This window comes from Daphnia magna, unplaced genomic scaffold, assembly GCF_020631705.1.
Source record: "Daphnia magna isolate NIES unplaced genomic scaffold, ASM2063170v1.1 Dm_contigs021, whole genome shotgun sequence".
Classification (NCBI taxonomy): Eukaryota; Metazoa; Arthropoda; class Branchiopoda; order Diplostraca; family Daphniidae; genus Daphnia; species Daphnia magna.
The window spans coordinates 1,524,011-1,548,787 of record NW_025533118.1 but is presented as its reverse complement, the minus strand read 5'-3'; the positions used below and the strand labels follow the sequence as shown (position 1 = coordinate 1,548,787).

At 44.7% G+C, this 24,777-nt stretch overlaps 1 protein-coding gene and 1 pseudogene across 1 annotated transcript; both read left to right on the top strand.

The window, feature by feature from the left end:
* Positions 1-1,123: 1,123 nt before the first annotated feature.
* LOC116916436 lies at positions 1,124-2,963 on the top strand. The gene is made up of 5 exons (XM_045180782.1): positions 1,124-1,246; positions 1,337-1,502; positions 1,884-2,097; positions 2,639-2,827; positions 2,909-2,963. Exons 1-5 carry the CDS (start codon positions 1,124-1,126, stop codon positions 2,961-2,963), a joined length of 747 nt encoding a protein of 248 aa, XP_045036717.1.
* An 18,366-nt stretch (positions 2,964-21,329) lies between these two features.
* Positions 21,330-24,248, top strand: LOC123477445 (annotated as a pseudogene).
* The last annotated feature ends 529 nt before the right edge of the window (positions 24,249-24,777 follow it).

Here is a 24,777-nt window from a genome sequence, read left to right as displayed (position 1 = left end):
ACTTTTCATAATGCTTGGTGATACTGTTCCATGCATCAAGTTTTACACAAAGCATTCCTTTATTTCAAATAAAAATTATTAGTCAGTACCTTGAAACACAGACTCTTTGTCGATCTGACTAAAAACAAAGGAAATTGTTAGTCAGTAAATTGAAACGCAGACTCTTTTTGGATCTGAATGAAAGCAACGAAACACTGAGTCCGTTCCAATAGATCAATACAGCTTGGCCTTTTAGTATATGAATGCTCTATTTAGTGACATGTTGACTGCGTTCTTTTGATTTTGTTTGGCCTTTCTGATTTTTACTTCACAAAACACACTGAAACCATTAAGAAGGCAATATTTCATTAACATCCTGACACAAATCAATAATTTGGATGTCATGTCCATTTCAATATTTTTACTGCGTGTTGAATTGTTTCACAGAATTTGGCAGGAAAAAATTAATGCGTTCCAAGATTCCATGTAAACATTCAATGTTTCAGCTTCAACCTAAATCAGCTTAGTTTTCCAAAAGGTAAAATTTCCTCTAAATGTTAGAATGCAGCCCATTTGTGGTAAACTTGCAGAAATATTGACTGCGTACAAGATTTCTCAAAATAGAATGGTCCCCTAAAAGATTTTGGAACGCAGCATTTCTGTTATCATTTACAGCAAATTACACAAGAGATGGTGATTTCTAAGAAAACTTAATTATCTACTACGCTGTTTTTCATAGGTATTTTTTCAATAAATTTTTCCCACTTTTTTCAGAAACAAATAACGATCACTTAAACTGCTACTGGGGGGAATTGTGTTGAAAAATAGCAAAATGTACTGGGTTGCCAAACCCTAGTTGCTGTTTAGCAACCTCCCTCTCTCTGTATCACTCCGCCGTTACCTCTCACCCCACTTACTTGATTTTTCTACTCTATACAGCAGAGTCTGTGACTCCACTGTATTACACTCTGAGAGAGTTCTATTATACACTTTGTGTCTCATCATTAATCTGGATTCGCCCCATTCATGTAAGTGAATCATGTTTCATGTTTTTGTGTGTTGAATACAAAAGACAGCTACCAGTCTGTGGGCATATTTCCAACAGGTTATGGGCCCAGGCACGTGTTCTCTATACTGATGCAACATGGATCTGTCTCGCAGACTAGACATAAAACACATTGACAAATTTGATGGCACTAACTACCAACAATGGAAGCACGGTCTCCTTATGGAGTTGGAATTGGTCGAGCTCCTAGATATTGTTGAGGTATTTAATATTTCAATTCTTGGTATTATACCAAATGCTGGTCACGCCAACATGTGACCAATGTTAATAATATTTCCTTCTTACACCCAGGGTTACGAACAGTGCCCTGATGAGATATTTGCAGATGATGCAAATTTTGAAGACGAGAATAATTATCCTATACCTACAAACATTGGCGCTCTAAAAGAATGGAGAAAGAAAGACTGCATTGCAAGGACCATGATTTATCACACAAATGACAAAGAACGTCAGAAAGGTGAATAGACTAAACATCGTCTTCACCTTAAGTAACACAGTAAAAGTAATGCGTGTTATAATTTCCCTTAGGTCTAATTAACTGTCGTACTTCATATGATATGTGGACAAGAATGTCCACTCAATACCTACAGCGGGCAGCTGACAATAAGCACCTGCTTCATAGAGAGTTCCTTTCGCTCGACTACAAAACAGGAGATGATATCATTACCCACGTCACGAACACCGAGACAATGGCATCCCAGCTACGGGATCTAGGTGTACACGTCAGCGACGATGAGATAATCGCAAAAATTGTTTGTACTCTCCCTGAATCGTTTAAACACATGGAAACAGCATGGGACAGCATGCCCATGAATGAGAAGACCATTGATGCCCTTAGGGCAAGACTCGTACAAGAAGAACGAAAAATTAAAAGGAGGAAGCCTGAAAGCAACGCAACAGGTCATAGTAATGAAGATGGTGCATTTATTGGCCAGCATCATTCTCACCGACAAGACAATCACAGAAGGCCGCCTAAGAAGTGCTCGAACTGTCCTAACTATACCAATCACTGGTCCAGAGACTGCGCAACTCAGCATATTGTCACACGAGTTGTATTGGGACAAGAACAAACAAATACAACAAGTGATGACTTAAATTCTAAACAATGGTTTAACTCAAACAAAAGGGATAACCATTACCGAAAGTTGGAGAAGCGTCTGAAGAACTCTAGGGAAACCAGGGAACTTGTCTTTTACCGAATTTTACACTTGCATTTATACTGCTATGCTAATTACGCCCCTTCCGGAGCGCATGTCTCCGTATCTACTTCTAGCACTGATTATCTGCAATGATTCATTCCCACGGTCGCAGCGTAGTTCAATGAGCGGGTGAATCATCTCTGTGAAGAGATAAACATTTACCCCTTTTCACCCGCGACAGGTCCCCCTTCTTTAAGACAGGCGACCCGACTGTACTTATCTACCTGCGATAAAGCATGAAGGTTACCCTTGTTAACACTAACTATAACACCAATGTAAAAGAAATGGAACTGATAGGCAATGATTGTGATCCGCGAAGGTTATTGAAACTGAATAAAAATCGGGCACAGCCTTTCTGCTGGCACAGTTCATTTTCAGTTTTGGTGTGATACAGGTCTTCCAAGATGTTCACCCTTTCCGATGTATTGTCCGATTGGAGGTATTTTGACGTTGCCGTTGTGCGCCTGAATGTAAGTGATCGGAGGCTGTTTGCCACACTCCTAAACGATGCTAAGGTTACGGGTACCTCTTTGGATTTTACACCGTTTTCAGGGGAAGTTTGGGAATTGTACTTCTATTACAGGTATGTTTCCCTTTGTGTTCTAGGAAATTTCTTCATCATGATATTTACTTTTTTTTTTTTTTTTTTCTTTCTTTCTTTTAGTATGTATCCCGGCTACGCGAAGTATCGCGATTTTTATTCCCACAACTATGCTTGACTTCTGTGGTGGCTTGAGTCAGGTGAGGATGTTTATCATCCGTCCCCCCGACGTTCCGACTTCCATTCAGAGGTTTTGTTCTCCACGGTGGAGGCTCGGCTGGCAGCCCGACTGGTCGCGCTGGAAGTTTTGAACCTCTTGGGGGAGAATCCGGAATCTGAAGCCTTATAATTTTTTCCTTTGTCAATTGCAATCCGGTATTCCCTTTTTGAATTTTCAATACATTTTTTAACACAACTATTCTTTTTTCTTGTTACTACGCTAGAGGGCATCATAGGCTAAGTTTGACACAATGGTACATGATTACTATAGGTGCATAATAACTACGGGAAGTGAATTATTGTTTTACAGGTTCTGCATTTCCAACTCTTCCCTCCCGCGGTCTTCGGGTGGTAGGCTGACCACATCGTGCTGTTCGTGAGCAGCTAACCTTGCACTAAGTAGGTAAAATTTATAACCCAAAAATGTGATTCCCATACTTAATACTACAGCTATTATTATTAATTCATATGGGTATCGGGCAGAAGATGTCTCCATCTGTTTATCCACTTTGGTCACAAGGTTGTGAATTTGTTCCCCCGTCATTTCAGCAGCTAACCTGGCGCGGTCATTCCGTTGAAGTAATTCACTAATGATGTCTATCGAACTCGTGTTCTCCCGCGGAATTTCGATGATGACGTGCTTCCCGCTGCTGTTAATGGTTGGGTCCTGAGAAAAAACGTTGACAGATGGCAGCACCGCCGCTTGAAGGTTCGGGGCTTCTATGCTTCCCTCCATGCTGGCTGGGAAGACCCAATCTTCTGTTCTCGCCGTACAACCCAAAGGTACTTCAAATATTCCAACTGCTGGTAATGTTAGCGTTCTTAGGGGCGGTTGTCCAACATTGGGTGGACATGAGAATACTATGTCGTGTGGTTTCGTCGCCGAGAAGGCCCATTGATTTGCTCCAATGTATACGACTTCTGGACCTCGCCAATCTGCAAATTTTTTCCGGCACTGCGTCTTGATTCGAGGTACATCGTTCATGAATGCTGCTATGGCGCAGGACTTGCGAGCGTTCCGTTTGCTGATGCCCGTATGGAATTTACATAACGGTCGACCTATTTTACTGCACTCCCGGACGTCGTCTTTGGAGAGTTCCAGGAATGTTTCGAGGTCAGCTGCTACTGCAAGAAAGTTTGGTAAGTTGCTAAAGCTGACACTATGCGTTCCATTATCTGCGGCCCCCGGCAGGTTGATGATCTGAAACAGCTTATACTGTTGAGCATGATCGAAGATAGGGACCTGAATGAAGATCCTGAAATGATGTTCCAATGCTACCACCGTGACTGTGGATTCACGATAAGCCACCCAAAGCTCATCGCTGGAAATTGACCATCCTTTAGGTAATTGTCGGTTGACATTTTAAATCACTGCGTTAAATCGTGCTGGGGAAACGATTTGAGGGGCTAAATGCCCGTTTGCTAATAGACTGAATCCTATGTTGAGGCTATCGGCAAGTTGGTGTAGCCATTGCAGGATTTGATTCAGCGCCTCAAACGTGTCGTCCAGCTGGAAGAAATACTCGAAATGGTCTAAGTCAAGCTCTTCTAGCTTTGTATTCCACTCTAATAATTGTGCGGTCACGCTTTGCAAGGACGCAAACTGTCCTCGGAGCTCTCTAATCAACTGAGAGTTGGCTCTGGATTCCCACAACGATTCGTTCAGAACGGTAGCTTGCTTGTCCATAATGTGTATCATTTCCTTTTGATTCAGTTTAACCTGTTGCACCTGACTGTTTAATTCTTCTAGGTCCTGCTGTGTTGAAACGCCAAAAAGCCATATGAGAGCTGATCCACCTCCGTCGATGAGACTACGTCGGTTTCTTGGGTTGGTGTTTAAGGCTTCTTTCACGGTCGCGAATTGCTCGGTCACGCTCTCCAGTTCCTTCGAGAAACTTCGTAATTTGCTGAAAATTCTTTTGGCTGCTATTTTTTGTGGTCGAGATCCTTGCTGTTTCCACTTGTCTGCCACTGCTTGTTGTTGGAGAATTTTCTGTTGCAAGTAAGCTATTGCTGCTCCAGCCGTCCCTAAATCGAGGTCAGTTACGATTGTGAAAAGTATTAAATCTAATTAACAACTCTAATACCTGCGATTCAATACCTTTGTAATTTAACTTAGGCAGGTTCTACCACTAGTTTATTTGAAACTGACTTTTGACACAAGAAATGGCGTCTGCCTTTACACAGGGAAAAATTCTAACAACGGCTATTGCCGATATCGGCCACCAAGAAGGCTCTGCTTGGCAGCGCCCCTGGCGGCCTACACAAAGTTTACAATTATAACATAAATTATAAATCAAAAACAATAGGCCGTCTGACGGGCCTTCCAAACTTGGATACTCTTTCTTCTTGTGGGTTTTGACAATCCGCAACATCCTCCCCGCCGGAATCGCCAGCGTCCTCGCGCGATTCCAAATTCTTCTTACGGAACGGATTCTTCTTTCTTGTAGACGTAGTCTTCTCCACTGTGCCGATTTCGGTATCATCGACGGGCGTGTCGATATCGGCTTGAACTTCTAATGGATAGACAGTCTGGATGCTCCTGGTGGTTTCCTTACCCGAACGTAGTCGTAAACCAACCGCTCGCACCTTGGCGTCGGTTCCAGGTATCACTCCTGTAACAATAGCTGTCGGCCACGAAACACGTTTGATGTTAGGTTCTTTTAGCAGGACGATTTCGCCAACACGCGGAATTCTGGTGCCCTTTCCCTTGCGACAATGAAATCGCTTAAGATCAGACAGGTATGACTCTTGCCACAGCCTCCACCATGTTAAGGCGTGTTCGCTCCTCTGCTTGTCCAGCTCGATGAGGTCATTACGGCTCATCTTCGTTGAGTCGGGTGACTCTGATGTAGCTCCAGGTTGTCTTCCTGTCAGCAACTTTTGTGGAGACAAAACTTCGTAGGAATGTGCGTCGCCAGAAACATAAGTTAGGGGCCGTGAATTCACGATAGCTTCAATTTCCACCAGTATGGTGTGAAGTTGGTCGAAACTAACCTTCATTTTCCCCAGCACCTTTCTTAGCGGTTCTTTAACGGAGTGGACCATCCTCTCCCAAAACCCACCCCACCATGGAGCTAGGCTAGGAGAAAACTTCCATTCTATACCCTTACTTGAGAGCCAGTTGGCTAGGGTAGGATCTTCCGTCACTAGTTTTGCGGCACAAGTAAACGTTGACGCGTTGTCACTGTAGATAATTTTACAATCTTCTCGGCGTGACATCATTCTTCTTAACGCGTACATAAAGGTTTGTGTTGTCAGATCAGTCACAAGCTCCAAATGCACAGCCCTTGTGACTGCACAAGTAAACAAGCACGTATGCACTTTCTTTTCACCAACACGAGTTTTCTCGATATCGTTCCCATCACTGTCCTTTTCAATAAGAAGCACTTCTTCTAGCACATACATTGGGCCGAAGTAGTCGATCCCGATCACTTCAAATGGCTGCGCTTTCTTGGTTCGATCCAATGGCATTGCAGCAGTTTCTTCATTAAAGGGACGCGATTGAACTCGTTGGCACTTAACACACTTTTTTATGACACTTTTGATCCGTTGGCGTGCACGAATGATCCAAAAACGGTTTCGTAAGAACGTCAGAGTGTTTTGGACACCAGCATGCTTCCGTTTAACATGATGATAGTAAATCATCAGGTCGACAATCCTCTCGTTTGATGGAAGAAGGATGGGTGGATCGATGAGCAGTTCTTTTAGGGCCGGGCCTATTCTTCCAGTCACTCGGATGAGTTGCTCCTTTGCATCCCAAATGGGCCTGAGTGTATCAATACCGTGAAGCAGTTTACCATGTGGTTTTCCCTTTTGCAAGGACTCGTAGATTTCTGCAAATGCCCTTTTTTGAATGAGTTTTAAGATGAAGTTCTCGGCGACGGCGATTTCGTGAACAGAGAGACAGGAAACTTCCACTCCCCTGATCATTTCAGTTGCTTTGCCGGGCGACTCCTTCCTAAATATCCTAAACATCCAGGCGATTGTACGTAAAACTCTCAGATAACTGCTTGCTCTTGATACGAGTACGTCAAACCAATCCGAAGTACTGTTAGCTGCAAGGATTTGTAGTTTCTGCTTCAATTTTGCTTCGATCTCCATTAATTGCATTACTTCTGATGTCGGCATATCTTGTTGCGGCCATTCCGTCTTTTCCAGTTTCAGCCAGGAGGGACCTCCCCACCAGGAAGAAGCCGCAACTAACTTCTTTGCTGTCAAGCTTCTTGATGCGTGGTCTGCTGGGTTGTCTTTCCCCGGACAATGTTTCCAGTGATCTGGCTTAAACCTTTTCTGGATGGATTCAACTCTGTTTCTGACGAACATCTTCCAACGGTTTGCTTCTCCGCGAATCCATCCAAGGGTTGCCATTGAGTCAGTCCATAAATGCACTTCCCAATTTACTTTGTCAACTGCGTTGACGATTCTTTCAGCTAGAACACTGCCGAGTTCGGCACTAAGTAACTCTAACCGTGGTAGAGAAACCTCGTTCTTCGGGAGTGGTGCTGCTCTGGTTTTGCAGCAAATTAGCCGAATGAATTCTGGATGTCTTGATTTCACGTAAGCAACAGCTCCATACGCTTTGGTTGAAGCATCACAAAAAACATGCAGTTCTTGCGTGTGTTTGCTAGGTGCCATAGAAATCATTCTTGGCACTTGAATCTTGTCAATGTATTTTAAATCTTCAACAATTGTCCTGAAACGGCTTTCTGTTTCTTCGGGCACCTTCTCGTCCCATCCAATCTTGAATTCCCACAATTCTTGAAAAAGAAGCTTAAATTGGAGCGTTACAGGTCCAATTAATCCAAGTGGGTCGAACAATTTTGTTGAAATTTTTGCAAAAGCTCGTTTAGTTAACATTTGAACTTTTGCTGCTGCGTCTACGATAACATCTGCCTTGAAATAAAAGCAATCCGTGCTAGTATTCCATCTAACTCCAAGCACTTTTTGTGGGTCTAAATTAAGACATGAGTGCGACTTGTCGGAGTCATTGGTTAGGCCTTGTTTTTGTAGATATCTACGCAGTTGTTGGTTGTTTGTTACCCATTTTCTTAAGTCCATGTTTGCGTCAGCAAAAAGTTTCAGCACAATTCCGATTACGGCCATTGCTTCTTCTATTGTAGAGGCATTCGACAAGTAGTCATCTACATATAGATGGCGTAGAATTTGTTTGCTGATTTCTGCTAAGTCACCTTCATAGGACTCCAAATGTTTCTTCAGGAAGGTCCTGAGCACTGCCGGGCTGCATGTGAGTCCAAATGGAAGCCTGTTCCATTTATAAAGTTGCAGTGATCCTGGGACGTTTTCATCCTCTAGAAAAAACCTTAACGCTTCCGCGTCTTCTTTAAGCAGTTTCACCATTAGAAACGCTTGTCTAATGTCAGCTGTCCAGGCAATGGGGTTGAGCCTAAACTGTAACATGATGTCAAGAATGTCTGGGTTCAGATTGGGTCCTTCTTCTAGGCAATCATTGGCGCTGAAACCCGTTTTCGGTTTTGCTGAACCATTGAAAACTGGCCTTACTCTACTGGTGGTTTTGTCTTTTCTGACAACCGGATGATGGGGCAGAACCGTGTAGATACCGTCGAATGACGTATCCGCCTTGGAAATGAACCTAAGTTCCTTTAATTTGCTGAACTCGGCTTCGTATGAAGTCTTCATCTCCTGGTCAATGTCCAATCTTCTTATCAGTGCCTTTGCCTGACCTTCTGCCATGGCTTCATTCTTGCTGAGGTATTTTTTGTTCCCATTCCATGGGAGCGGTGCTACATAATGTCCATCATCATCTTGAGTGATGGACTCTGCATAGGTCTTCTACTGTTCTGAAAGTGGCACCTTTTGCAGTGGATCTAGACTCTCTAGTTTCCACCATCTGGCAAAATCAATTTCTTCTTTTTTCGGGTCAGTTTCTTCATGTAAATCTTTGGGTGTTCCTAGTTTAGCTTTTAAGAGAAAGCTGATAGCCGTTGTAGACGATAACGCCACCTTCTCATCTTGCCCTAGTAATAGCCATCCCAATTTACTTTCTATCGCTCGAATACCTGTATTCGACACGATCTGTTTTGAGCCGAGAACCTTCCAGACTTGATTCGCTCCGATCAAGACGTCTATTTGGCAGGGTCCTGCTTTTCCGCTCAGTATTCTGTCGTCGGCTAGTTGGTATCCTTGTCTCCAAAGTTCGCTGACGAATTCTGTCTTACTTGACCCAGCAATTTTCCCGATTTCGGGTTGCTCTATTGCTTCAAGTTCAATATCTTCCGCCTTCCACAAGTCTGTGCCAATTCACTTCTAACAAGGGTTGCATTCGATCCTTGATCGATATAGGCGATAGCTTTATGCCACCCGTTCTGGCCCTCCACTACCACTGTTGCCGTTTGGACGTATACGCCACCAAATAGGCGTGCTTCGATTGAGAGAGGAGCGCCATCTGCTACTTTTAACATTGGAGACGCTGCCACAGTTGCTGTCACCGATTTCGGTTTAACTGCCTTGTTGCAGATAGACGTGTGGTGACCCATTCCGCACTTGTAGCATTTTCTTGTACTCCAACACTCTCTCACCTGATGATTTTGTCCCAGGCACTTCCAACACCTTTTTTCTTTCTTGATTAGCTCCAGTTTCTTCTCTAGGGTGATATCACATTTAGCCGGTGAATGTTTATCATTGCAGAATAAACATCTTCTTTTGACCATAGGGTTCTGTTTCCTGTCTTTATATTCTGTAGCAGTGCCTGTGACTGCTAGTTCAGCTGCCGTAGGTGTGGTGGCAAATGTTACTTTTTGCGTTTTTTCGCTTGCGTCTGGTCTAGTTTTCTTCTTCTCTTGCTTCTCGGTTGAGTAAGCATACTCCCAATCTGCAGCTATTGAGTCGATGAAGGTAAAGAAATCTGCTAATGTCTTGTTGAACTGCCTGGTTTTGCCATGCCATCGAGATTTTAGTTCAATTGGCAGTTTTCTGGTCAAGATTTCCATAATTGCTTCATTCTGAGCTGTTTGTTGGTCTAAACTGCCGAGGTTTAAAGCATGGCCCATTGCCTTGTCATGTAGTTTCCGTAGCCCTTTAAAGTCTTCTTGATGTTCTACTCTTGGAAGTTCTGTAATGGCAATATAATGGTCTGCTTTTACCGATCTCGGCTTGTTGTATTTCCCAGTCAAAATATCTATTGCTTTGATATAATTGTTGTCTGTCAGATCCAAGTACGATATCGCACCAGCTGCGTCCTCCGTTAAATGCAACTTCAGTCTGCTGAATTTCTCGATGGGTCTCATTGACGGATTCTCGTGGATCAGTGTGCGAAAAATTGCCCACCAATCCTCCCATTTGCTAAGATCTCCATCAAACTTGGTGATTTCTATCCGTGGTAACAGATGTGAAATGTTCCACGGGGTTGAAGGTACTTGCAGTTGCATCGCATTCATCGGTGGAGTAATTGTGCTTGGAGGTGTATTGTTTCCACTTGGAGCTGCTACTTGAAGTATGGGGCTTGCCATACTTGTTGTTACTACTGGTTTCTTTTTCTTCCAGTCGATGGTTATTTTGTGGAAACGGTCGACGAACTCTTCATGCTGCACCAGGTACTTCTGTTGAACTTCGGGGGCTTGTTCCAACATAGGGATGATTGTTTCGTAATTTCTGATTAGTCGTTTCATCCTGTCATCGGCCAGCTCAAACGAAGTTTCAGCTTCCTGCAGTCTGCTTTCATTAGCTGCGGTTTCATAATTCTTCAAGTCTTTATGAAGTTCTTTCTCCAAAACTTCTATGGTCACCGCCAACGTTGCTTGATTCAATCTCTTGGCAGCCATTTCTGTTGTGGAGTTCTACTGGTGATCTGAAAAAGTTGTCTAAATAACAATTGTAGTGGGATATCCCAAGGCAATATTGTGTCTGAGAAAGCAACACAAAAACGAGTTTAAGAAGAAACAAAAGACTGTATTTTTGCAAAATCGCACACCTTTAACGACTTGTTAATTAGGTAACAGATAGGTCAAAACACTTACACTATAAATTAATAGTGGGTTGAAAATTTCCCTAACACGTGATTCCTTACAACACGTGTTGAATCTCTCACTCAAAGTCTACACTTTTAAATTACGCCAATTACTTGGACGATATCGTCAGTCTCAAAAAAGGTTCGAAGGACCATGAAAAGTATTAAATCTAATTAACAACTCTAATACCTGCGATTCAATACCTTTGTAATTTAACTTAGGCAGGTTCTACCACTAGTTTATTTGAAACTGACTTTTGACACAAGAAATGGCGTCTGCCTCTACACAGGGAAAAATTCTAACAACGGCTATTGCCGATATCGGCCACCAAGAAGGCTCTGTTTGGCAGCGCCCCTGGCGGCCTACACAAAGTTTACAATTATAACATAAATTATAAATCAAAAACAATAGGCCGTCTGACGGGCCTTCCAAACTTGGATACTCTTTCTTCTTGTGGGTTTTGACAATCCCCAACAGATTGTCCATGCTGATTCACTGAAAGCGACATCTACATGTTCTTTAAAAATCGTGTTTTCTCTCAGGATCAGTGCCGTAACCATTGGTGGATTGAAGACCGTAAACAGGAGCATCAAGAATGGTACCAAGCAAGTTAGGAACCTAGCGGGTGGTCTTCTGTTACGGATGGGCCTTTGAGCTTGTGCTATTTCAGTTGAAGTGGAGGGCGCTACCACGACGCCATCTGCTGTGGGATGTTCGGTAACTGTTTCCTTGTCATCTGCTACCGCTTGAGGGCTGGTAACTGCTGGTACATCTTGTGATTCAATTTCTTGATCTTCCCTGTGTTCTTTTTCAGTGGTTTCTTCTAAATTGTTTGGAGCTATTTCTTGTGGGAGCTGCCATTCATTTGAGGCTTCAAAGAATGGCTTCATACGGATGACGTGCACAATATCCGTTTTCCCTCGACCGGTTGCTGATGTCACCTCATAATTCACCGGCGTGGTTTTCCTCAACACTTTAAAAGGTCCCAACCATCGGTGAAGGAGTTTTTCGGATTTTCCCACTTTTCTGAATGGTTTGTACACTAGCACTAAATCTCCGGATTGGAAGGACAGATCCCGATGATGTGAGTCGTACCTCTCTTTCTGTTTGTTTTTTACCTCTTCCATTCTAGTTTTCACTATTTCTTTAGCTGTCGATAATTCGATTAATAGGCGATCTGCGTAATCTCTTGTGGCGCCATCTTCTGTCAACAATGGATTCGGATCCGCGCCCAGCTCCAGGTCGATTGGTAATTTCGGCTCGCGTCCGTAGAGGAGAAAGAATGGAGAGTATCCTGTGGATTCTTGCCTGGCTGTGTTGTACGCAAAGCACACATACTGTAGGGTCTCATCCCAATCCCGCTGGTCAGTACTAACATACATGGAAAGCATTGCTGCTAACGTATGATTCATTCTTTCCACAGCCCCGTTTGCTTGAGGATGATAACTGGATGTTGTTTTGTGGTTGGTGTGTAACTTTTTGACCACTGCCTGAGTTAACTCAGCAACGAAGCATTTTCCTCGATCAGTGATGATTTCTTCTGGAGCTCCATGGCGAAGAAAAATTTGGTTAACGAAGAACTCAGCGACATCTTCTGCTTTGCCGGTTGGCATAGCTTTCAGCTCAACCCATTTAGTTAGGTAATCTACTGCAACAATTATCATTTTGTTACCCTTATGAGACAAAGGGAATGGACCTAGCAGATCCATACCCAATTTCTCAAAAGGTCTTTCTACTTTTATGCATTGCAGGAATCCCGGAGGTTTATCTGGAACTCCTTTTCTTCCTTGACAGCTCACGCAACTCTGAACGTAGCGAGTTATGTCAAGATTCATTTTCGGCCAAAAGAATCGACTGCAAATTTTGTGGAGGGTCCGCTTGATGCCTAAATGACCGGAAACAATGTCATCGTGATAAGCTTGCAAAATTCTTTCACGACATTCCACAGGTACACATAATCTTCTGTAATTTTTTCCATCCTTAAAAGTTTCTTTGTAGAGTTTTCCGTTGCACAGAACGAAGTTTTTCACCCTTTCTTTTCCGTCCTCGAGCTTCGAGATTTTTTCGCTCCAATCACGGTGAGCTCTTTGTTTGCGGATAAATGAGCCGTTTTCTTCGGGAGAAAGGATATCCACTGCATTTGGTCCAATGGCCGCAACGATGAAACATCGATCATCTTCCATTTCTTCGATCTGCTGAAGTGGGTTTCGTGAGAGGCAGTCGGCGTTGTCGTGTGTTTTCCCACTACGATATACGATAGTTATATCGTACTCCTGAAGCGAGAGACTCCAACGCGCTAAACGTCCGGCGAGGTCCCATTGCTCATTAACACAACGCTTGATGATGGGTGATCACTTTCACTTGACAACCCCACACAAAACATCGAAACTTGGTAAGGCACCATACTAATGCAAGACATTCTTTCTCCGTGATAGAATAATTTGTTTCTGATTTCGATAATAAGCGGCTTGCGTAAGCTACTGGTCTTTCAACTCCATCGATGCGCTGTGCTAGTACACCTCCTATGCCGAAACCACAGGCGTCCGGTAGAATTTCAGTAACTCGTAGTTTGGATGAGCTAGCACTGGAGCTGATGTAAGTGCTGCTTTTAGAGCGTTGAAGCTACTAACTTGATCCGTTCCCCAAATGAATGGAATGTCTTTCTTTGTTAGCGATGTAAGCGGACGTGCGATGGCTGCGAAATTCTGGATGTGACGCCGGTAATAGGAGCACAATCCCAGGAAGCTTTGTACTCGTTTGACTTTATTTGCTGTTGAATGGCCTACTGCTGGAGATGGAAAATTTTCCACCGCCTCTAGTTTTTCAGGATCCGGACCAACACCTTCCTTGGTAACGACGTGACCTAATACTTTTAATGTATTCTTAGCAAATGAGCATTTTGACCATTTTAGTTTCAGGTTGGCTTTTGCAAGGCAATCCAGCACTGATTGGAGTCGTTCCAAATGTTGTTCGAACGTTGCCGAGTAGACGATGACGTCATCTAGGTACACCAGGCACGTTGTCCATCGAAGTCCGGCTAAAATAATATCCATTGCCCGCTGAAATGTGCCTGGGGCATTAGTTAATCCAAATGGAAGAGCACGGAACTGATATAATCCATCCGCAGTTACGAAAGCTGTTTTCGGTCTATCCTTGCTGGCAACTGGCACCTGGTGATAACCGGATTGGAGATCAATGCTGGAGAAGATTGTAGCCCCCTCCAGGCGGCTCAATGTATCGGCCACACGAGGCAGCGGGTAGGAATCTTTTACGGTCACTGCATTAAGTTTGCAATAATCAACACAAAAACGCCAAGTTCCATCTTTCTTCTTTACTAGGACCACAGGCGAAGACCAAGGGCTGTCCGAGTGTTCAATTATTCCCTGGCGTAACATTCCTTCCACCTGTTCCTGGATCACAGCTCGTTCCTTCCAGGCACTCTTATAAGGGAGCTGGTGAATTGGAGGGTTAACTCCAGTGTTAATGTCGTGCTCCACCAACGTACAGTGCCCCAAATCATCTTCACTAAATGCGAAACAGCTGATGGAACTTTTGAGAATTTTCAATACCTCACTTTTTTTTATCCTCGTGCAGGTTTTCTCCAATTCTGCTTTTCAAATTATCCAATAAATTTTTAGTTTTTTCATCCATTTCTTCAATCGTAGCATTTGTTCCTGGAACTTCACCAGATTCTTCTGCTTTTTCCACTTCTTGGATTTCTTCTAAAGTCCCCAATGTTACACCTTTCTCCAGCCACACTGATTTGGGAGACAGATTTGCTACAGGAATGTTTTCCAGGTCCTTCTGCACAAGGGCGTGACCCGTAGACAGACTTGTCGTGGCCATCAGTGAAACTGATGGTTTCAGGACACAAGCGCCTTCCAGTTTACTAGAAACTTTCGTTGGAACCGGTTTAATTGAATACGCTGGAATTTCCTGACGCTCGTTGGATACTAACACAGTATTTTCTGTTTCTTCCTTCGCAGGGAGGGAGATTACTGCAAGCGGTAAATCACCCATAGTGAGAAGAGGTTTCTCCGTCTGGTAATTAATCCGTATAGATCCAAATTGTTTGAGAAAATCATTTCCCATCAAAAGTTCAATTCCTGACATTGCCATAACGATTGCTTTTCCTTTCACAGATCTGTTTTTGTGCGTCACCAGGATTTCGGCTGCTCCTTCGGGCATCACTCGTGAACCGTTCGCGAGAATAATTCCGGAACCACTCCATGGCTGCTGAACGAATTGTGTTTTCTTCAATAATTCAGGAGAGATAACTGTCACTGCTGCACCAGTGTCAATTACTGCTGTTGCATTCACCTCTCCACAAAACACAGGTTCTTTAATCAAGTTTGTTCCATCGAAGTTCAACAGGTGTTTTTCTTCCTGTACGTTAGGAGCTTGGGTCGCCAGATTTACTGCTGTATTCGCCGTTGACGGCGTAGCTGGCGCTGTATCCCGTGTCGGAGCTTTATAATTTGGAGATTCTGGATTTTTGAAACATTGCCGAGCGACGTGCCCGGGTTTCTTGCAATGGAAACAAAATGGTCTCCCGTCAGTAGAACGTCCTTTTGGCTTGTAGGGCCCTTTTGCCTTCTCTTGCTTCTTTGCCATTAATTTCTCACACGTGTCTTGGATTAACTCACGCATTGACTTCATAAATTCTGCTTGCTGGTCTGGATAGACGACGGAAAGGTTTGGTGCCTGCTCAAGAGGTTTCTGTGGTTCCATTGCCGCATCCTGCCATCCTCTTGCTTCTGACATGAGCGACGCTTCCGTATAAGCTTTGGCCAGTGTTAAAAACTCTTCACATGTTTTAGGTTTCAACGGGTAAATTTTTCTAAGTAGGGCTGGTCGAAGGCCTCGAAAAAGGTGCTCCAATCGGTGTGCTTCCGACATATTCGAGTCGACCAGTCTGCAAAGGTTGAGGATTTCATAATAGTACCTAACAGTTGGCTCATCCATTCCTTGTGTTCTGCTTCTTAGTCTTGTTTCTTGGAAAAGGCCATAGTTATCCGGTTGAAACTCCTTTAAAAACATCGAACGAAGGCCGGTAACTGCAGGTGTGGCAGGGTTCCCTCCTGCAGCAGGTTGTGCTGTCGTGTCTTCCCAGCCGTTCGGGATTCTTGCACACAGGAACCAGTTTCTTGCAGTATCGTCCAAGTACATATTGAAGTTATTACGTTTTTCGGCGTCACCCCATCCATTATGGGAGGAAATTGTCTCGTAGCGCTCCATCCATTGGCGCGCATCTTCATCCGGACTACCTCGAAAGATAGGCGGGCTAATACATTTTCTGACAGCTGCCATAGCTTGTCTTTGTGGCTGCACAATAGGCCCTGATGGCACTATAAATTGTTGTCCACTGACTGGAACAACTGGACTTGCAGTTCTCAAAACGACCTCGGTTTCTGAATCCGAGTCTGAATCTCTTCCAGTCTCGACTGATTCACCCTGACTGTCAGCTTCTTCGGTCAAATGGTCCTTTGGAATAGGACCTTCAAAATTTAGGGCTTCACCAACAAAGGAAGTTCCACTCTCCAACGATGAGGCTGGGGTAGGTGAAGTTTCTACCGGAACGCTTGACAGTTCTCGAAGCGGATGTAATCGTCGGCTGGGGTCTCTTGGGCAACTAGGTAGCCGTGGGTTTGTCCTCTTCGGCATCGGCTAAAAATGACTGCAGCACGACTTCGTTTACTCTCAGGCAACGAGCTGCGTCTTCAATAATTGCCACACCGCAGCAAAAAATTCGTTACTTACTGGTAACGAACTGCGTCTCAAAAATTAAAACTCTGCAGCACTAATTCGTCACTTACGGGTAACGAGCTGCGTCTCCACCAATTGTCACACGAGTTGTATTGGGACAAGAACAAACAAATACAACAAGTGATGACTTAAATTCTAAACAATGGTTTAACTCAAACAAAAGGGATAACCATTACCGAAAGTTGGAGAAGCGTCTGAAGAACTCTAGGGAAACCAGGGAACTTGTCTTTTACCGAATTTTACACTTGCATTTATACTGCTATGCTAATTACGCCCTTCCGGAGCGCATGTCTCCGTATATACTTCTAGCACTGATTATCTGCAATGATTCATTCCCACGGTCGCAGCGTAGTTCAATGAGCGGGTGAATCATCTCTGTGAAGAGATAAACATTTACCCCTTTTCACCCGCGACAATATGTCTGACCAGCGACAAAAATTCAAAAACTTTCAACCAATTAGTCCTGGGTCGAGAGCCATTCATGGAATAGGCAATAAAGTACTCTATGCCCACGGAGTTGGTGATGTGCCTATCTACGCCACCATAAACGGAAGCAAGCACAAAGGAACTATAAAGAATGTCCTATTCGTGCCAGACATTGGAGTCAGCCTCCTCTCGATCCCCACTATAACCGAGCTTGGTTTTGAGGTCTACTTCCAACAACGAGACATTCGAATCACCCGCGGCGGAGAAATATTTATGACTGGAAGGCGACTTGGTGAAACCCTATATCAACTCGACATCACTTCACAAGAAAAAATAGCTGATGAAACAAACATCGAAGCCAAAGTCGCCAGTACAAACGCAACAACATTCGCAATATGGCACGAACGATTCGCTCATGTGAATTACGCAACCATGCAACGAATGATCAAACTCAATGCGGTAACAGGTCTAAACGTCGTGGGCAGCACCTCACACAAAGAAGACTGTACAGCCTGCATAATTGGAAAAATGTCGCGTCTTCCGTTTCCAAAAGGAAGAACCAGAGCTGGACAAGTTGGAGGAATCGTCCATTCAGACCTAGTTGGTCCATTTCAAGTAGCGACCCCAAACGGAAAACTGTACAACGTCATATTCAAAGATGACTTCAGTGGATATAAAGTGGCATACTTTATGAAAAACAAGTCCGAAACAGAAGAATGTTTTAAAGAATACGTGGAAAAGATGTTTACTGAGACTCGACAGTGCCCTCGCATACTACGCTCAGACAATGGGGGCGAGTATACAAGTAACTCTTTCCGGAAATGGCTCTCCACCAAAGGTATCATTCACCAAACATCTGTAGCTCATACACCACAACAGAATGGCGTATCTGAACGCGATAATCGAACTACAGTGGAAGGTGCCCGAATTGAGCTACACGCCAAGAATACACCCCTCTACCTATGGGCAGCTGCGATCAACTATACAATTTACACTCTTAATCGGACGCTTCATCATGACACAATAATAACGCCTTATGAAATTTGGCATGCCAAGAAGCCGGACGTATCCCATCTCAGAGTGTTCGGCACCAAAGCCTTCGCACATGTCCCAGACGCTGACAGGCGTAAGCTCGAACCAAAAGCAGTTGAAGGTCTCTTCATCGGCTACTGCAAACAGACCAAAGCATACATCATTCACATCTCAAAAGAAAGGAGAAATATGATTAGTCGAGACGTAAAATTTTTTGGTGAAAAGAGCTCTGTTACAGAGCCCAGCGATGACAAGCAGATTGATCCAACAAATCCCGCAGACGAAATTTTCGACAAACCGATTTCTCAACCTAAAACCATTACTGAGCCCCAAATAAGAAAATCAGCGAGAGGCCTGGTTCCAAAGAAGCAGTGGCCGGTAGCCCTAGCAACCCCGCACCTTAATACTGATGGCCAGAATGACCAGATAAACTGCCCCAAACCAAACAGCAACACGTCTTTAATGCAAGACGCACTCAACATTTTATATCAAGAACCCGGCAGCTACACAGAAGCAATGGCATCGCCGTTTGCCGACAAGTGGAAAGAAGGAATGGATTCCGAAATCCAATCTCTACGCTCGAATAAGACCTGGACACTAGTTGAACTACCCTCATCACATTCCGCTATACCCAGCAGGTGGCAGTATAAAGCAAAACGTGACAAAGAAGGTAAAATCACCAGATTTAAAGCTAGATTCGTGGCAAAAGGATTTAAACAGAAATACGGAGTCGACTATCACGAAACTTATGCTCCGGTCGTCCGATATGACTCGCTGCGAGTAATTCTCGCCCTCACAGCTTCACGCAATCTACAGCTTCTCCAGATCGACATTCAGACAGCTTTTCTGTATGGAGAGCTCGACCAGAAAATCTACATTAAACAACCCGAAGGCTATGTCACCCCTGGTCATGAAAACTTCGTATGTCTACTTCACAAAGGACTCTATGGCCTGAAACAATCGTCGCGCCTATGGTACCAGAAACTCCAATCATCTCTTACACAACTAGACTTCAAACAAAGTGAAGCAGATCCATGTGTCTACACTCGCGAAACAGAAGGTGCGTTCATCATTCTCGCTGTATGGGTCGACGACGGTCTCTTAGCTTTTGATGATCAGACCACTGCAACCACCATCATTCATCACCTTCAAAGTGAGTACAAGATGACATGTAGCCCTGCAGAGCATTTTGTGGGTCTGGTAATCAATCACGACAGACAAAACCGGAAGCTATACCTCTCATCACCACAGTACATCGAAAAGGTGCTAACCAAATTCAACATGACCGAGTGTAACAGTATCGGCACTCCATCCGACAAGAGCGCTCGTCTATCTGCCTCCATGTCACCCACTACTGACATTTCAAAAGCCGCCATGAGCAAAATACCGTACCGCGAGAGTGTAGGAAGCCTTATGTACGCAGCCATCACATTCCGCCCGGAGATCGCGCACTCTGTTAATCAGCTGGCCCAATTCTGCGAGAACCCCGGAGAGCCACACTGGAAGGGAATCAAGAGAATTCTCAAGTATCTTGCATCTACGCGAAAACACGGACTATGCTATTCCGGACAAAACACAAACCCCGACACAATTGTGGCTTTCTCTGATGCAGATTATGCCGGAAATGTCGATACGCGCCGATCAACTTCAGGATTTGTTTTCATCCTAAACGGAGCAGCAGTGACCTGGTCTAGCTGCCGGCAAAATTGCGTTGCTCTTTCAACAATGGAGTCTGAATATATAGCTGCAAGTGAAGCATCAAGAGAAGCTGTTTGGCTCCGACGCTTGCTGGATCAAATCGGCATACGCCAAGAGAGACCAACAATCCTAAATTGTGACAACAAGAGTGCTATAGCACTTGCCCACAATCCTGAACATCACACACGATCCAAGCACATAGATGTCCGCCTTCACTACATCCGCGAACAGGTGATCAACGAGACTGTCAAAATCAACCACGTAAGCTCAAATAATCAACTTGCAGACATACTCACAAAGCCGCTGGAAGAAACTCGCTTCGCTCATCTAAGAGCTTCCATTGGAATTATTGAGGTACCGCATTGCCACTAGCCAGTTCATTTTGAGAAGGTGTGTTGAGAAATAGCAAAATGTACTGGGTTGTCAAACCCTAGTTGCTGTTTAGCAACCTCCATCTCTCTGTATCGCTCCACCGTTACCTCTCACCCCACTTACTTGATTTTTGTACTCTATACAGCAGAGTCTGTGACTCCACTGTATTACACTCTGAGAGAGTTCTATTATACACTTTGTGTCTCATCATTAATCTGGATTTGCCCCATTCATGTAAGTGAATCATGTTTCATGTTTTTGTGTGTTGAATACAAAAGACAGCTACCAGTCTGTGGGCATATTTCCAACAAATTGAACCCTAATTTTTCATCTGGATGCTATTGTGACATTCTGACCCTGACGCTTCAACTGCCGCATCGCTGCCGGGAATTCCATCCACACTTCTATATTCAAGTATAGTATTCCCGAACCTAATCCTTCCCCTACCAAAGGGTTGTTGGATCAAACCCGGCACTGAAAACCTAACTTCCTTTGCGGGTTTTTTCTCAAGTCACTGTGGATTACGTTTCCTGTGCGGGTGATGATTCGTTGTCAGGCACGCTCCGAGGCCAAAGACTATGGTAAGGCCGGGAGAATGCAGAGCTGGTGACTTGAGAAGAGGCCTTCAATACCGGAGATATAGGGATAGGTGTTTAGGGCCAACAACTTTATAAGGTTTAAGCACTCGGAAACCACATCGAGCAACTGCCTGGGACGGTGTCGTGTGGTGGAACGGTTTTAATTTTGCATTTTAATAGGCTTAGTTTTATTTGAAAGTATTTTAGGAAATTCTTGCGGTGTAATTTTTGTTTTCGTCAATTCATGAGACTAATTTGAAAGTGTTTTCGGATATTTGCGGTGTTCAATATACGCTCCCCATTCCCACCTTCCACAAAATTCGATTGCCCAAAATTCGATTGCCTGTTTTAATACCTTTGAATTTGTTGCACATTATTTTATCTTACAACAGCCCTCCAAAAGCCCTCCACTCAGATTGTCCTATTCAAGAATCGAATATTACCATTATTATCAACAATCAAACAATGGCACCGCGTCGTCAAATGACTGATGCTGAAAAGGCAGAAAAGAATAGGAAGCAAAGAGAGAAAAGAGCCCAAGAAGATCCAGAGGCTAGAGAAAAACGTTTGCAAGACAATAGAGCCAGGGCACAATATGTGCGCGATGAAAAGAAACAGCGTCTCGATCAAGAAGTTCGACGTCAAACCCCAGATGAAGTAGACAGGCAAGCGCGTCTAGACGTAGAAGCGCAAAGACGTAAAGAAAACCGAGCTCAAGAGCCAGCCGAAGTGCAACAAGCTAGGCTACAAGAGCAAGCATTGCGGCAGCAAGCTTTGCGTGAAGAGGAAAACGAGGATGAAAGACGTGCAAGGTTAAGAGATAAAGCAACACGACAGCAAGCTATACGCAACGCAGAAACCGATGATGAAAGGCGCGTAAGGATGATTGAGGATAACTTGCGACATCAAGTCCTACGCGCTCAAGAGACAGAAGAAGAGAGATCCTCGCGCGTAATGGTAGACTCTATGCGCCATCAGGTCAGACGCGCCCAAGAGACGGTAGAAGAAAGGACTTTGCTGTCCATGGCTGACAGATTGCGTCATCAGATGTATCTGGTTGAAGAAACGGAAGAAGAGGCGGAAATACGTAGGGAACTTAACAGGGAACAAACAGCCAACTACAGAGCGGCAGAGATAGAAGAAGAAAGGGAAGAAAGACGAGAAGAGAGTCAATCTCGAATGGAACGTTTGCGAGAAGAGAGAGAGGAAGATGAGGAATTACTTCGTGCCATGAATGCATTGGAACATGCTGAAATTATACCATTGGAAACTGAAGAGGAGCGCACTTTTCGCGAAGAGCTATTGGCTGCCCGCAACCGTGCGGGAGTGCCAAGAACTCATAGAGCGGCTTGCAAAACATTGGCTTCCGAAGACCGTGTCTTAATGCACGATTGTGGAGAAATGACCGTCACGTGCGGCGAATGTAATGCAAGGCATTTCAAGGGTGAACAACCGACAGACAAGAAATTCACCCAATGCTGCGCAAAAGGAAAGATGATTCTCCCACCTCCAAATGAGTGCCCTCAACCGCTGGTTAAACTATTGCAGAATGACCATCGAAAGGCGAAAGCGTTTATGACGAAGATCCGCAATTACAACAGCGCTCACGCTTTTGCTTCGTTGGGAGCCAATATTTCATCCCCCCCAGAGCGTGGACCTTATTGTTTCAGAATCCACGGTCAAGTGTACCACAACACCACACCCGTCGGCCCCAATACGAATAATCCTAGGTATGCGGATCTTTATTTCATGGACGCTGCGCAGGCTGGCGAGTTCAGAGCGCTTTCCACCTCAAACGGAGGATGCTGCAGAAACTTGATGAAGGAATTGGACGCAATGCTCCGAGAAAAGAATCCGTACGCAGCCATTTACAAGATGATGCGTCAAGTGTTTGAAGAAGAGTACCGCCGAGCCCAAGATGAGAATCTACCTCATCAAACAGTAGGAATGATCATCAGCAGTGATCGATGAAATCTAGATCAGAGACGTTACAACAGCCCGACGACAAACGAGATTGCTGTGATTTTCAAAAGCGCAAACGGTGAGCCGCCAGCGAAGAGAGATATCCGTGGCCATCTCTTCATCCCAGTCAGAGGGAGAACATTCGTTCAGATTGACACACAACAGCCCATGTGTGACCCAATGACTTACCCTTTGCTCTTCCCCAACGGTGACGATGGCTGGCATGTAAACATGGCTTATACCACCACTACACGACGTGAAAGAGAGGAAGCAGCAGCACGGGCAATGGATGTGGATGAAGAGGAAGAGATCGATCTCCCAAGACTTGATGAGATGCTGCGGCTAGAAAATGCACCAGTAGAAGCCTTAGCTGGTGAGGAAGAGCTGGTGGAAGAACCAGAACCGGAACCAAAGGAGCAAATGGATGACGACGATAACGATCCCCATCGATTGAATCGTGGCGAAGGAAGACGAAAGAGGATCACGCAGTGCGAATTTTACAGTTTTCTCATGTCGATTCGGGAATATTTCAACAACGTCTTGGCCGGCGGATCACTCACTCAGCAATGGACGGTCGATTCTTACGTCAAGATTGAAGCCAACCGCGTCAAGTACATCCGCGAACATCAGGTGGAGCTTCACGTGGCTCAATACGACGGTCTCTTGGACTACTTGCATAATCGCACCGAACGAGAAAACCTTACGGATCTTATCACGTCCTCCCATCGAGTTTCATCGGAAGCCCAAGGGCGTTGAAGCAAGCGTACCAAGATGCAATGGCCATCTGTGGTAAATTCGGCAAGCCAGTATTCTTCCAAGCAAGCAAGCAAGCAAGCAAGCAAGCAAGCAAGAGTCTTCCAGCAAAAGAAAATTGAGTTGGTCAACGACATTGAAAAACGCCAGGTGCTGGGATTTGCGACTGCACGGATACACGTCATTGAATTTCAGAAGCGTGGATTGCCCCACTGTCACATGCTCATTTGGATTGACGAGCGTGACGCCCCTGCTACAGCGGAAGATGTGGATGCAACCATAAGCGCGGAAATTCCCGATAATACAACGCATCCGAGACTTTATAAGAGCGTCATGACCCACATGATTCACGGTCCGTGTGGGTTGATCAACAAAAAATCCCCTTGCATGGACGGCGACAAGTGCTCAAAGGCTTTCCCGAAACAACATAGCCAAGAAACACTCCTAAACGATAACGGCTACCCCACTTACAGACGAAGAGATACGGGCGTTGTACACCGCTTGAAACGAGGACACACGCATTTCGAAGTTGACAACAGATGGGTCGTTCCTTACAACCCTTGGTTATCCCTCAAGTATGACTCCCACATCAACCTCGAATACTGCACATCCATCGTCAGCGTAAAGTACATCTTCAAGTACGTCTACAAAGGGTACGATTGCCTGTAAATGGATCAAAAAGTGGGAACGTATCATCTGGCAGAAGGCGAAGAACCAAGGGTGGAGTGGGACGAAATCACGTGCCATCTTGATGCGCGTTACGTCAGCGCGCCGGAAGCCTGTTGGCGAATCTTCAAGTTTCCCCTTTCCGACCGTTCGCATGCCATCTATCGTCTGGCCGTCCATTTGCCCCGAGAGCAGCCCGTCTTTTTCCAACCGGGAAACGAAATGCAAGCCACCATCAATGCCGCTTCGAGAGACACCAACCTAACTGCTTTCTTTAAGTTGAATCGCGTCGACGAGAGCGCACGGCAATATTTCTAAAGAGAAATACCTCACCACTACGTTTTCATCAAGAAAACCAATTCGTGGAAGCCTCGCGTGAAACGGGCCAAGATCATCGGTCGCCTATACACGGTTGGCGTTCGACAGGTGGAATGGCATTGCCTTCGTTTGCTTCTCATCAACGTTAAAGGCCAACAAGCTTTGAAGATTTGCGAACAGTCGACCAGATTGTCCATCCCACTTTCAAAGCGGC